At 31.2% G+C, this 15,573-nt stretch overlaps 1 protein-coding gene across 5 annotated transcripts in view; it reads left to right on the forward strand.

The window, feature by feature from the left end:
• LOC129911221 (protein Star) overlaps nucleotides 1–11,804 on the forward strand; it is a 72,877-nt gene extending 61,073 nt beyond the window's left edge. For all 5 annotated transcript variants that reach the window (XM_055990099.1, XM_055989320.1, XM_055990853.1 and 2 more), the window contains 3 exons: nucleotides 6,984–7,411; nucleotides 11,204–11,377; nucleotides 11,441–11,804. In XM_055990099.1, the coding sequence (XP_055846074.1) occupies nucleotides 6,984–7,411; nucleotides 11,204–11,377; nucleotides 11,441–11,659 (821 nt within the window). In that variant the 3' untranslated portion in view covers nucleotides 11,660–11,804. The remainder of the gene's footprint in view (nucleotides 1–6,983; nucleotides 7,412–11,203; nucleotides 11,378–11,440) is intronic.
• The last annotated feature ends 3,769 nt before the right edge of the window (nucleotides 11,805–15,573 follow it).

Here is a 15,573-nt window from a genome sequence, read left to right on the forward strand (position 1 = left end):
AAATGATATCAGTTTAATTGAAACGCATTTAAAAAGACATATTTCTTCTAAAAATTGAGCCATTATTTAAATTTGTACCGTTATTATTAACAGAGTTATGAGCCAAAACGTGAGGGAGAGTACGTAAAAGTACGTTTTTTTCATAAATTATTAAGCTCGCAAAAACGAATAGCTCGATAAAAGATTTAAAAAAAGCTATTTTCTTACTATTTAGACCCCAAGGAACATTTCGGCATCAAAAAATTTGGAGTGCAAGACACTTCGAGTAGTGTCGCGTTCAAACGACCCGTGAGCCGTGACATAAATGTCAGAACTGCTACAAAATTCTTTCATATTTAATACCAAATCTACGACCTTGCGTTCCAAAAAATTAAAATTTGACTTCTAAAAGTTATCGAAGCAGACTGAACCGCATTTCAAACGTCACACCCGTTACACATAATCTTAAGAGATTATGACGTTACCAGACAGGCTAACAATGCGTTATTCTAAAAATATAACCACTAAATGTATTAGGTGTTGAAGCTTTTAAATACATATGTATGTATACATACATATAGTGGTTAGTTCAGAAAATTAATCAAATGTGTCACACCCATTACAATAAAAGTACCTCTTGAAGAAAGTGAAAACTTAAAAAATAAAACACTTCTATGGGAAGTACTGTTAATAACCAAAAGTTGTAGGTACTTTCTTAAAAAAAAAGAATCTTTTATCGAAATCTTAAAAGCGGTTCCATAAAAGTTTTGGTGTTTTATATAAACAAAGAGTGCAGCGTGGATGATAGGCAGACTTGTCTGATGGATTTTTGTAACTGCTTTATTTTTCATAAATAACTAGATAAGAGATGATATCCTTTAGAAAAGTTAGTGTTTTTTATGTCACACCCAAAACGTTTTGGAGTCATTAGACAAACGTCGCTTTTTTGTGTTTTTGTATTTCTGTAAAATGGCAAATTATATCTTGAAAATAGGTTCCTTATACCTCAAACCATTTTTTTATCAAATTATGGTAACAGGAGTAGAATCTACCAAGCTTAAAACTATGTAATATTCTTACGTTTTCTAATTGGTTCCTCATTTTTTACTTCCATTTATGACGCATTTCCAATTATTTAATATCAGAAAGTAACATTTTATTATTTCATCTCTCCAACCCATTGTTTACACTATCGAACTCTGTTGATTGCTTTTAATAGCTCCCAAAACAAAGTGCCAAATGTTACAAAACACACAATTAGTTTGTCAATTGCATGTTTATTTGAAGTTTTCTTTTTTATTAACATACACATCATATCGGTAGATATACCTCCAATATTAACTTTGAAGTATGCCTATAAATCCCATACCATTCCAAACCATCAATACATATTTTTTGTGACAACAAAATGAATATATACCCTCAAAATTTTATATTCATAACATTTTTTCTGAAAAGAATAATTTAACAACAATCACGTACACGTGTTCTTTCTATACCCTTTAATCATAAACAAAACAGCACACATCATATTCCCCATCAGTTTATTTCCGAGCATTTAATTGCTGGTTCTTGTAATATTGCTCTGAAATTTTATTTTATTTTTACCCTTCGACCTACATTTCACGTAATATTCAATATAAACGAGAGCTCTCCTTTGCTCGAACTCGGTTCGATATTTTTAATTGTTTTCCTGAATAACAAACGATAAATTAATCAATATGGTGTGTGTTCCACTATACAAAACCCTATTTTTTTTTCTTCATATTACTTTATAGGTGGTAAACTAGGGGTTGTATATATGCCATATAGATTCCCGCCTGTAATGAATAATTAAACACGAATTTCCATCAACTACTCGACGTGTACTCGTCGTGTTGTTGAGGACATACAAAAATGAAAAAAAAAAAAATTACGTTCTTATCCATGTCAAGCTGGAAGAGTGATTTCTTTTCATTTTCAGTACCTCCTCTTTTCTGGTCTTGCTGAAGTGCAGCCAGAGGAGAGGGTTGCAATTTATCTTCATCGCCGGTTGTCGTCAACTTCGTTCATCGGTCGTCAGTCGTTGGCTGCCGCAAAAATTATTATCAATGAAAATGCGGGTCGGTATACTAATACTCCTCGCTTGAACGCGAACCACAAGTCGTTTCGTTTCAACTCTCTCAAAACGTCGTCTCAACTCAACTGAAACCCTAGGCGAGATCATTGAGCTGACAGTTTGTCAGTCACTCAGCCAGTAGTGGAAATAATCGGCCAGCACTAGCAGCGATTACATTGTTGTTTTTTTTTTTTTTGTATTTATTTCGTACATTTGCGGGGGTGGCCGATTAAGGAACACACTCTGGTTTGTCTTCGTACTTGTGCCGCTTGTGGTGTGTTTTTTGTTCCCCCTCCTTCCAATAGTGTATATAATGTCAAAGCACAGCAGAGAGTTAAATTATACGATTTAGTCTTATGAATCACATCCGGTGGTTGTGCAGCATAAATTTCGCCATCGTAATCATCATAATATTCATCGTCATCGCTATATTGCTATCGCACATTATGGATGTTTGTATTATTAAGCTCTCTCTCTCCTTCTCACTCTGTCATTTGTCTTGTCAGTGATTTTTCAATTTCGCTTTTATTGATTTCAATTATAGAATTTACAAGGAAACGATAGATGCATGGGAACATGGCCAAAACTAACAAATACTTGTGGCACATGTTTTCATGTCTTTATTATTGTTAGTGAGTGCTGTTAATGACTGACCGGGGTTGACACTTTACTTGACAAGAACTTTTTTCGAATTCGAAAATACTGAAGAATTTCAGTTGAAGATTCTTCTTTATTCTTTGGGCATTGGTAAAATGTTGATTTTCATTTTCTGTTTTAATCTCATGTTTTTATTGTATATTTTTGTCATCAAATTTGCCTTTAATACTCTTCTTCGAAAATTACTTCATTGTACTTCTTTTTTCGAAGATATGTCTTATTGTTACTCTATTTTTCTTAACATCATCCATTGTGACTTTTTTCCTGTCACAAAATTCAGAAATTTGTATGAATTTACATATCTACTTAATTTTCGAAATTAATTTCGAATTGATTTTCGAAAAACTCGAAACAATAAACAGAATAAAGTGTCAATACTGTTTTCTTGAGTTTAACCAACTACTTTTGAGTGCGTTCAATGTCGTTTAACAATGACGGACATAGAAATATACACAAAAACCGTTGAAATAACTCCACAACCATCACTGTCAACTTTATAGTGTCTATTTCAAGGCTTTCATCTACAATTCTACCACCAACTACAATCAACAATCCGCCATATACATATGACATGTGTGTGGCAGATTTAGGCTAATGCGATTGTGAGAGGCTAATGACTCTTTGGCGTAGTGTGTCTCTCTATGATCAATGCACTGTCCATCAGTCAGCATTGACAAAGCGTTAAAACTATCTTCCAGGTTTTTTTTTTTTCTTTTTGCACACCAGCAGCCATCTCACCCACCCAAACACCTTTTGTCATTGGCTCATCGAGAATCATTAGAAATATCTATACCATTGTCGATATGTTGTTAACGACGACGATAGAATTTGCGGAAGTACTCAAAGGGTTTTGACCATTCTCAACTCAATCGATGTCTGCCTGGTTTAATTGATGGTCGACACTGAAAGGAATAAGAAAAAATTCAAACGCATTAAGCGCAAGTAGTAACTGGAGAGTGTGTTTAGGTTTTTTTTAATTTTAAATGAGCTCATCTCAGTATCAGAATCTTTTTGAATCGATATTGTTGATTTGAAGTATTTAAGTTTCTAGGAAATAATAAATTTCTAATGGTCAATGGTAAATTACAAAAAATGAAGATGAACTTTATGGGTTGAAAGTCATTAAAATTCTATGTCAGTGGATGTAATTTTTGGTTTTGGCAACTTTCGTTGGAAATTAGAAATGAGGTTATATTTATTTCATGATGGGTGCATAGTTGTGGAAAGTTGAATTGGCAAGAATTCATAGGTCATTCTTGACTGACCTTTTCTGGTCTTCTTTTAGTTTTAACGGATTTAGTGAATAACAAGCATTTTAAAATTTTTTTTGCTATAAAAAGGCAAACTGACTCAATAAGTGAGTGTTGTCATTGTCAATAATTCTTTCCTTTTCATCTGATTTTTAGACAGTCGTTATTATTGACTTAAAAGGGTTTCACTATCAAAAAATGAAAACTAAAACTAGCAATAACATACTTACTTATAGAAAATGCAAACAGACCTAAAAAACAACATTCATTTGCTGATATTAGCATCTTACCACAAATAAAGTTCTTATTACCTAGAGCAGTAGTTGTTCCCAATTCAGAAAGATGCAAGGCCCGAAAAGAAGATTTTACAATAACTAAAAAGAATAGACTTTTGTATCAAACATACTTTTAAACGATAACGAGAATGGATCGGAAAGTTGTTGAACACACAAGTACAATACAATTTTCAATATCAATAGAAAATTATTCAAAATTGTTGCTAATTCTGCATATAAATATCCTTCAGTGTACCAAATTTCATGAGTTTTCGTCAAGAAATAGCCTTGCAATGATTTTAAGGCCAAAAAGGTCGAAAGGCAACGCTGTCCGGCGCATTGTCGTGTTGAAACAGATTTTTCCTTAGCAAATTTAACTGTTTTCTACACTGTCTGCCTCCAGCTTGTCGAGTAATAATACGTAACATCCTTTTGTTATTGTTTTTTTTTTCTTTTTGAAGAGAATTGAAGAGATTAAGACAAATATCAAAAGCATTCTTCATCACTCTTTCAGCTGTGATAAAAGCAATGTATGTATTTCATTCGTCTGAATAAAAAAAGTGAGTACAGTTGAGAGATCTTACAAATCATTGAAAAGGTCCTTTTGTTCCAATCCAAAACTTACCGTACCTACTCTTTGTCAGTCAGTCTTTATATTCATGTCCGTAGTGGGCTGAAGGACCATCTTGTTGGTTGATATCCGGGATTGGCTCTGGTTAATTACCTTGCAAAACCTTAATCAACTAATTTTTGCAATAAAATCCAAAATATTGACCCTAAAATACATACAAAATCAAGGAAGGCCCTTCAAATATATTTTTGTAATTGTGTTTTAAATAATAAATTTTGTTTTTTAAACAGCATGTTTATCACACATTTCTCGAGAAAAATTGGGCTCAAAGTCAAAAACTATCATGGTTAAGTAAAAACGGACAGCTTTAAAAATGAATTTCCGAACAACCAAACAAATATATCAACAACACATTTACAAAGAATAACATTTCTTCTAAAAATAAAGACCTTTTACATAATTAAAGGCATACCAAAGTAAGTTTTTTCTTCAATCATCGTTAAATAATAACAACTTTGCTGATAGAGGGTTGCTGTAGAGCAATTTTTTGACCAAGAAACACCCCTTAAGTTTTCCTTGCCGTTTTCCAGAACGCCCTGTTTATTGCAAGTATTTTCAGTACTTTTGTATATTAAAATTCATACATATAACAGTTTTTCTGTTGATCCTAATATCCTTGGCTACGGAAATGTAACTGATGCTTAAATCCGATTCTAATATATGTACATAATTTGTTGGCCATGGAACCAACATGACAAACTCACCCAAGTTTGAAGAAATGCAAATACTTGATCAATATTATTGTTTTGTTCATAAGTACATTTCAAGTTCAAGTACATTTTTTCTATTTTTTAAAAATGTTAGAAAAAAAAGTTGCTAACTCAATGCATGTGTGAATGATCTGATGGAAACTCTGAATCAGATTCTTTAACGGTGGATTTTAAAACTAAGAAAATCCTAACTGCAGTTATATAGAACCTTATGCATAAATGGGACACTAGACCGAATAGGCGAACGACAATTTTCATTTTCATATCTAACAATTTTTGATTGAGCCCTCCCTTGATATTGAAAGATTTCAGTTTCTTAAGAGTCAATATCCAAAAAGCATGTATGTATACTATTGGCCTAATCCATATAGACAAAAATGACGAAAAATCGAAAAGAAATATTTTTGAAACCTTTAAGCTCAGAAAGAAGGTTTATGACTTGAATTATGTTAAATTTTACTAGCTTAAAGGTCGTGATACATAATTTTTGTCGACAATTAGTCATTAAGGGCTAAAATTACCAAAGACTATCCAACTATTTTTGACATGTTATGCAATTTTGACTTAACTAGTTTTTGCTGTTTGTAAAAAGTATGTTTTGTATAAAGACTGTTAAACGAAACTGCACACCTAGTTTTGATAATAAGTGAAAGCTGATAATTATCTCTTTTGAAAACTCATTCCTCTATTCAGAAACTCTTTCAGTTATCCTATCTTATTCCTACGATCTTTGTTGGAATTTTGATCTTATCTTCATGTAAAATTAAAAAAACAACTGAACAATACTCTTAACCCGAGTTCGAAAAAATTCAGTTACATGACCACAAGCATTTTGAACTTTGTGTAAAAATTTGAACTTTGAAATGACTAACACCTCATTGTTTAAACTGAAAATAGCACAACAATGAATGGGAATAAATTATTTAAATTATTATCTAATTGCTTAATACAATTATGAAGCAAGTACCAAACCTACTATCAGTTTAAACACATCAGCTGTCACCACCCATCAGTCCAAGTGTCTGTCCTCTTTGTTGTTTTTTTTTTTCCTTTTCCTCCCTCAAAAGAGAGCTCATTTTGGCCATTGTTCAATGGAGTCTAGTTTTTTCTTATCGTTTGCTCTGGGTCATTAAGATAAGCAGCAACATTTCGCTCAATTAAGTTCAACCTTTGTTTGCGCTCTACAACTTCAACACCTCCTTAATGACTATACAAAACAAAGATTAAAACAAAAAACAAGACATCAAAGAAAAAATTCCGAAAAGTGTGAGAGATTTCGTCGCAAAAAAACTAAAACACAAACAACTGTATTTCTATTTAGATTCTTATTTTTCTGTAAATGATTGTTATTTTAATTAATTTTTCCCTTCATTCTTTTTATAGAAATCCGACATCAACAATTCCGCTTAAACATGTCCAGAGATTATGAGCTCTTCGGTGTGGCACAAGATGATCCAACACTCATAGCATTCCTACGTGAGATTCACATGAAAAAGTATCCAATGCATTTCCTTAAAAACGCACCAGCGGAGCATTTGAACTTCACCAACCAGCACGAACTGACGCCCGAGATGGCACATTATGTGGCCGATCTTGTTGGCGGCAAGCTAAACGGTGCAGCTATACAATCGCTAACCGGTCAAGCGGGCAATCTTATGACAGCCCCATGGTTAGCGGAGACCCTCAATTGGGCGGGGGTGATTGTTGAACCAGAACCGCGAAGGTATTTCACGCTGCGGAAGCAGAATGTTCATCGAGCGAAAATGCAGGTGGTTCATGCGTGTGTATCACCGAATCAGCATCCAAAGGAGGTAAATATACACACACAAACACACTAAGACTCTCTTGAAACCAAAGAAAAATGAAAATATGTAAATTTGTTCATAAAATTTCAATTGGATTTGGATAAATTGCTACATTTTTATATGGTCAATGCCGATTGCTGACTGTGAAGAAAGCAGTTAAGTTGTTTGTTACGGTTTAGGCATTCGAGTAAGGTTATTAGAGATATATTGTAAAACTGTACTTGGCATAGTTGCATGCATTTCTTGCATCTGGAAAAAAAAGAGATCTCAGATCCCTCCTGAATCGGAATCTGAACCTGAACCATTAGCCATCAAGAAAACTAGATCCACATAGTTTAAGTTTTAGATTAACACCCAATTACGTGATTATTTTGTATGAAGCTACGATGTAAGTCAAAGAGTCAGCAAAATTATGATATGGATGGTTATTTCTATTATATTATATATTATTATAAATGAAAGTGGCAGAAAATCATAATTTAATAAGGTATATTTCTCACAGACTCAAATACTAGTATTCTATAGAGTTTGATGAGGATGATTAAATCCTGTATACGTGACGTTATTACTCTTAAGATTTTTCTTGCTCAAGCTGTACTTAATAAACGGGGATAGTAACTTAAACAAAATACCCCTTCTTATGGTCAGACCTCAGAAAAGTCATATAGCTAACAGTTTTCAATAAAATCTAAGAATTTAGATGGGCGTTACTCGAATCCAGAAATGTATTAAATTAAGGATAGTACTTTCCACCAGAGGTTCTGGGTTTAAATCCATTTTGAATTTTATTTCGGGGTACTGCCTCTTGCGAGAAATTGAGAAAACCTCCAAGAAACTCATTGTCATGAATGATTGCATCTTATTTTAAACTTTCGGACTCGGAGGAAAAGAATCGAAAATTTAGTTCAAGAATTTTTTTTTCAATTCGTTTTAAAATATTGTGTAAACTCTTCATTAATTTTGTTTTATTATTTGTTTGGTCTTAATAGAAAAAAATATTCCACATACGCCACAGTGACACAGCGACTTTTGAAGCGTAGAGCAGCAGTCGGCTGCCTGATGTTTAGTCTTATAAAATTTTCAAAAAGTGACAATATAGACCTAATCTGTCTGTCGTAAAGCCGTGGTTCTAAGCATATGGACAGATTTCATTAATCTTTTCTTTAGTCTAAGGTCTTCAAATTGTGTTATTATGTATGAGATGTCCTTCTCTTTGAATATTAAAGTTCAACAACTCTGCAGTTCATCAAAAAAAAAAAAAAACTGCATTTTAATTTCAAAATGCTCCCACTAGAGACTGCAAGACTTGTACATATCATACATACAATTCAAAGATTTTTTTTCAAAAATACCAGCAATTTTTTCCTATCCCTCACACCCAAAATCTGCAACGGGCCTTAGAGCTAATTGGATTACAAAACTGGGTAAAAATCGGATTTAGAACTCATGTTCCTATGCCTCAGGAATTAAACTTAAAACAAAAACTTCGAGCTCTAAATCACATGCAACATTTTTTTCTTGTGAGCTTTTACAACCTAAGAAGACGGGTAAAAGTTAGAAAAATATTGACTTTGTATCAAAACTCACAAAAATAAAAGGCCAAAGTTGTAGTAAATTTTATGAAAATTTCAGCATTTATGCTATTGCATAAATGAAAGGACCGAACAAAAATATTGATTTTTTATTTTTGTACTGAGAATTTGATCAAATAAAAATACAAAAAAAAAATGCGTCCTCAAAAAATTAATTCTGCGAAGTTATTCCTCCTCACAAAACATCGTTACTCCTTGCCTGAATGGATATTTGTATTTTGGATACATAAGCCAAAATCATCATTTTAGATCTTTGCCTTATAACATCAGGCCAACTATTAAAGTTTGATCTTATGTCCCTTATGCGGCCACAAAACCAAACCAAAGTGTTTGACCTTATGATTTATTTCACGAAGACCTTTGCTCAAGTATGTACATTACGTTCCAAACGTGTTTTGGCCAATTTCGGTTGAATTTCTTAAAATTACACTTAAGCAATTCAGTACTCAGAGTTAATTATGTTTCATAGTTAATTTATTTTATTTTAATTAGTCCTACTTAACACTGTAAGATATAATATCTATAATCTAGTGATAAATGCAGTACATGAGAACAAATATGGAACTTTATCGAACGTTTAAATTAGATTTACATTCATAGTTGCAATTATTACAAAAAATATTCACAAAAAAATATCTGCAATGTTCCTGTACATGCCAAAAACCGAGCCAAAAAATACAATAATGAGGCGCTTAATCTCGTCATCAATGACTCTTCTGTTTTAAGTATTCCAATTTTTGTATGCCACTCTACAATTTTAAACAACAACTTTGCACTCTCGACATTTGGTCGTACTCTGTTATTTTAGAAGCAGCGAGAGTGCCAAAAATTGACGCTGGTCTAGATAGTATCCACCCTTTACTATATTGTGCACAGTTAATCTTTATTACTTGTCACAGAGAATAAGCGTAAGCAAAACTAACTTCAAAAGTTTGAAAATGTCTTAATCTGACACAATATACTGCCGAATATATTAAGAGCCGTTTGCTGAATCGAAACTTAAGCAATCATGTTCAACATAAGTCCTTATGTGACAGTTTACGCAGAAGAAAAAGTAGAGAATAAGAGTTTATGTTCAACATAAATTATTTTAGTATCGATTCAGAAAATGGCCGGAGTGACTTTACATAAACTCATATTCCTCACCATTTTCATGATTTAATTTCAATTTTTGATTTTGCCATAAAATCATCCACTGACAGATAGACGAGCTTGGTCGACTTGACTCTCGTCAGTTTGTCCTTTTTTAAGCTTCCATTGGTTAATAGATGAGTAATTATGATTACAAATTTAACTTAATTCATGTTTTTGGGTGTTCTCTAAAATCTGTCGAAGTTCGAAGATTTTGTCGATTTTTATTTTCCTCGCCTAAAACTACACTGGGTGAGGTCCCACGCTTCTTATAGTAGATACAATTTTGTATTCGATGTTAGAAAGACGTATACCACTATGTATGTAGGTGCAATTCAGAGTCTCCTTTCTGCCGAATTTCTATTCATTTTCCATTCGCATACATTTTAATGCTTAGGTGATTCAAAATACAAAAAAGTATTTCTCTTTTAAAACTTTTGGGTTGTATTATTAACTTACAACGTACTAGGTACTTGCCGCGCTGCAAAAAATGTCAAATGTGAACTCCAAGTACTTCGGCAACTTCATCCATGCAATACTTCTATATAAACTTTGTTCGGTCAGCTTCATGTCATTCTTGAACGTATCGAAAATATACAACTAATACTGTTTTTCAACCAAATTACCCGCATTCTTTTCCTTCGGCGAAAATTGAATTCCATTGGCTTCACTATAAAACTCCTTTAACACTGACTCTCATGGTCTATCTACTCAGCCACATCCCATTACTTTCATATGCCGCTGAAACTTTAACTATTTCCACTTCCTACACAAAACTTTATCTTTTGAAATATCCAGCTAATTCATCTCCCAACTTTAAACTTTGGCTTCTCTGTTATTAAGTTAGTTAGAGTTTCCACCAAAATTTGAAACAAAATAACTTCAGCTGCCCTTTTTAGTGTTTCATATTGAATTTCCATATGGGAGGCAATAGCCTTTATGTTAAAATTCGTATACCTTTGGCTTCAGTTTAAAGTCTTATTTGAAAATAAAACCAAAATACTTTTTCTTTTCATTATGATCTTATCGCATTTACAGTGAAAATAATAATTAAATCTTTTGTTTATTTTTGCAGGTAACTCTTCATGATGATGAAAATTCGGAGGTTCGAATAAATAGTCTGCTTGACGAGGAAACCTCTTGGTTTAATTCCCGCGTCAAATGTTTTCCACTCTATACAATTATGTTGGCGTGTAATCGTATTGACTATGATCTCTTAAGTCTTGGTGTGCATGGTCATGAATTGGAGGTAAATTTTTAATTATTTTATTTAAAAAAGAAAATTAATTTAACTTTGTTTTTCTTCTTTCAGGTTCTTCAAACAATTCCTTTCAACAAAGTCTATATTGATGTGATATCAATTCACTTGCCGGAGAATCATGAGAACGTTCGCGGTTACGTTCAATCAATCACAAAGTTCCTAATGGGAAAGTCATATAAGCTGCAAAAGAGTTTTGGTCATAATTATTTCTACCAAAAGCTCAATTCGAATCGAACCCGCAAAAAAGACATTCTACTAAAAAAGCCTTAATTATTGTCCACATTGTTTGTGTCCAACTAAAAAAAACTAATTTATGTAACTCAGTTTTACTTGTCCTTAACTCTCTATATACGCTCTCTCTCCCTTTCAAAACAACAACAAAACATCACACAAAATATATACACTCAACAACAACTGAACGAAAAACTGAGAAATAAATTCAATTATATTAAATTAAATTTAACAAAATTTAATTAAAACAAATATAAAATATCATTATTTAGCGAGAAAGTTAACAAGAAAAAAACCATAAAATTTGTTAGAATATATAACTAGTATTTATATATTACACAAAACCACAAGTAAAATGGAGTAAAATATCGATATAAACTATTGTAAAAAATTAAATAAAAAACAAAAATTATACATCACCCACATACAATTACATACATCACATACACAACCCCACACACTCGAAAAATAAAACGAGATAAATGTTTAAATTATGTTTTAAATCTAATTTTCCCCATGTACAAAAAAACACACAACAACAACACAAAAAAAAAATACGAATTGTTTAGTTTTAGAACAAAAAGAAAAAAAAAATATATAATTGAAAAATGATTTTTCCTTCTAAATTCTTCAAAGTATAAAAATAATTATAAATTAGTTAACATTTAGTTTTTTATTTAATTATTAATTATATTTTTTTTTCATCTGTGCGTTTCTTTTTTTCTATCTTCCATTTATGCTATTAAATTGCTATATATAAATATATATTTTTTGTATTAATTTAATTATACATACATAATATTAATTAATTATTATTATATTATTATAAAATATATAAAAAAACAAAAATAAAAAAACAGAACAAAGTTAAATTTTAAGCGTTACTTTCGTAAGTAAAAAAATATAAGATAAAAAATGAAAACAAATTTAAACTATTAATAATTATGTATAATTAATTATTATTATTTTTTTGTTTATTGAGAAAAGAAAACTGTCGTCATTTAAAAGAAAAAACAAAAAAAGTAAATTATATTGTTAAGTTCTTTTTCTCATTTTTTTTTCTGTTTTAATATTATAAATTATTTTTCTTTTTTTTTTTTAAGAATAAAAGTAATTCATTAATTGTCAACAATATAATTTAAATATGAGTTTATTTATTTAATTTCTTCTGCTTCGCTTGTTATTGAAAAAAAAGGTTTCCTTTGTTAAGTTTATATTCTGAAGACCAGTCGTAATTTTTTGCTTTTCTCGTGGAAAATTTTTCATTCTTTTAGTTCATGCATCAATGCACTCATACGAGTACATTATTATTTACTTTTTTGGAGTCATTTAAAAAATTCAAAACAAATATTTTGTTATCGGGGGAAAATAAGACTTGTATGCAATTTGTATTTCATTGATATGTTAGGTTGAAATATAACATTCCAGGACTTTTGAGGTAGTTATTGTTACTTTTAAGGTATTTTCACGGTCTTAATTAATAACAACTTTGTTTGTTTTTAATCATTTTTTTCAAATATTTATCGAAGAACGATAGCTTATCAATAACCATCGATGAGGTTTTTGTTGCAATATGTCTACCTACTGGTTTTGGTGGTAGCGTTTACCCTCAACTTACTTATTTTTAAACTCATCTCCTTATTCTTTGAGTGTTGAATTACAACGAGTGATTTTAATAGACTAATTAAATTCCGATTTAAGTTATATTATCGCATGGGGTACTCAAAATCATGACCACCTCAATGCTTCTTAGACACAAAGCTGTTTGATAGATATTGCTAAAAATGCAACAAAATGGTTTACCGCTATTTTATTTTATCAACCCTCTAGTGGACTATCCAAGTATTTTTCTTTCTTCAGAAACAATTTTCTACCAATACCCGCTCTGCCAGGAATTTTCATCGATTTACTTCGGTCGTACCGTTTATTACAAAGATTATTTTTTCAGTCGAACTTCATGAGGAGCTAAGAAGTTGATTTCTTACTACTATGTATAACTGTTTAAAAAAAGTATGTACAATTTATTTTGAGTCACTCGTAACAGATTCGTCAAATAATGTTTTGAATAAATTTGTTGTTTTTGTTCAATTTTGCACTAGGTATACTGCCCATAGTTTCGTAAAGGCCTTAACTAATTTTTTATAACTTCCGAGTTATGATGGAAAAAAAATGAATTCTTGTCCTTATGAATTGTAGCAAGGGTTTTTAAAATTTGTCAATTTCTAGCTAATTTGTGATATAGGCCCGTATGCATGAAAAATAGTAAATACTAGAAATATGAAATGCACAAAATGTTCATGCTTTTTTTCAAGGATAAGCATTTACTATTTTTTACGAAAAATTAATATGAAAAAAAATCAGAGGCAGGGCCCAAACTCAAAAAATTCCAAGATCGGAAACTTTGGAAATAAGACAGTATAGTTTCCAAAAAACTTTTATGCTTACATATGGAGGGCTAAGAGCTGAAGTGAACCAAGTCATAAAAAGTGAATTCGGAGATATGACGAGTTAAAGTAAATACGCTACAATTGAATCTTATGGGAAAAATTTTTCTTGAACAATTGATAATTTGAAACGAAACACTTTTTTACCAAACTAATGACAGATCTTAATAGCGCTAGTTTTGGTCCTAGATTTGAATTTTTTATTTTTTTTTTACTTGGTCCGTTACAGCTATAGGACCTCTAGCATATCAGTGAAAAAAGCTGATATATTTGCTTGTGTCAGTCTCCGGCCTGATACTGCTTGAAGTCCAAGTATTTCAAAAAATCGTTTATTGCATTTATTCTTGTCTGTTGTCTGGCGTTCTTGATCTCCATATAATATCCATGTAGCACTGTTTACTGGGCGAAAAATTCTTAGATTAATTTTTATCTTTCGGTAGGCCCTAAGTGATACATTAACTGATCCAAAGATTATTCCTATTGAAGTTTTTGAAGGGCATAGTTCTTAGTAGTAAGTTGGTTGGTTTGGGATTTGATTTTATTTTTGATACATTTTTTTTTCTTGACGGTAATTAATAATAAAACTTTTTTGTTGAATATAAATTAAGGCGGGTATCATCAATTAAAGGTGCTAAATTCGCGTTGAGTGCGTTGAGCACTAAGTGTACGCTAAGTCTACAAAACATTTTTCCGAAAACAAAAGGCATTAGTGACTAGAAGTGCCTGCGTTAAGATCTTGAAAAAAGTATTTTTTTAAAAATAAAACTACTAAATGGCGTGTTTCAATGTTGAAGAATATATTCGTGGATTTAAAAAAAAGACACATTATACAATTATGGAAAAAAAATTAAAAGTTCACTGAAATTCATAATCTCCCAGGTTAAATAAAGACCTGAAGTGATAGTGACACATAAAGAAACTAATTTGCCATTACATGCTCATTAATTAAGAATTCATTTTAATTTCTTCATTTCATAAGTTCCAGTTTTTTTTTTTTTTTTTCCTATAAATAATATGTTTGAATATTTTTTTCTTACATTTAAATAAATGCATTATATTTGGTATACGAAAAATTAAACCTTATTCAGGTAATAAGTATCATCTTTGAAATATTAAGCTACCAAAGCTATAAATAAGAGAATACACAGATTTTTCAAATAATTAAAAAACAAACTAAACATCATAACTAAATATACAACTATACATTACACAATACTTACACATAAAACAAATAATTACACTGTGATAGTTTTTAGAACTTTTTTTTTGCAACAGAGCGGAGACACATCGATTCTGGTTAATTCGAGTATGCTGAATTCAGTGGTGGCAACCGTTTTGAAAGTTTGGCTCAGGTTTTCGAGATATTTCGAAAATAAAATCTTAGGTCGGGACTATTAAAATACTGATAATTTCGAATAATTAAGTTTTTTTATGCAGTTTTTAGTTTAGAGAAAAGCTATTCCTGTATATAGCTATATGTTTAACACTATTCCAACCTAGATTGTTATG

This window comes from Episyrphus balteatus, chromosome 1 (genome assembly GCF_945859705.1).
Source record: "Episyrphus balteatus chromosome 1, idEpiBalt1.1, whole genome shotgun sequence".
NCBI classification, from domain to species: domain Eukaryota; kingdom Metazoa; phylum Arthropoda; class Insecta; order Diptera; family Syrphidae; genus Episyrphus; species Episyrphus balteatus.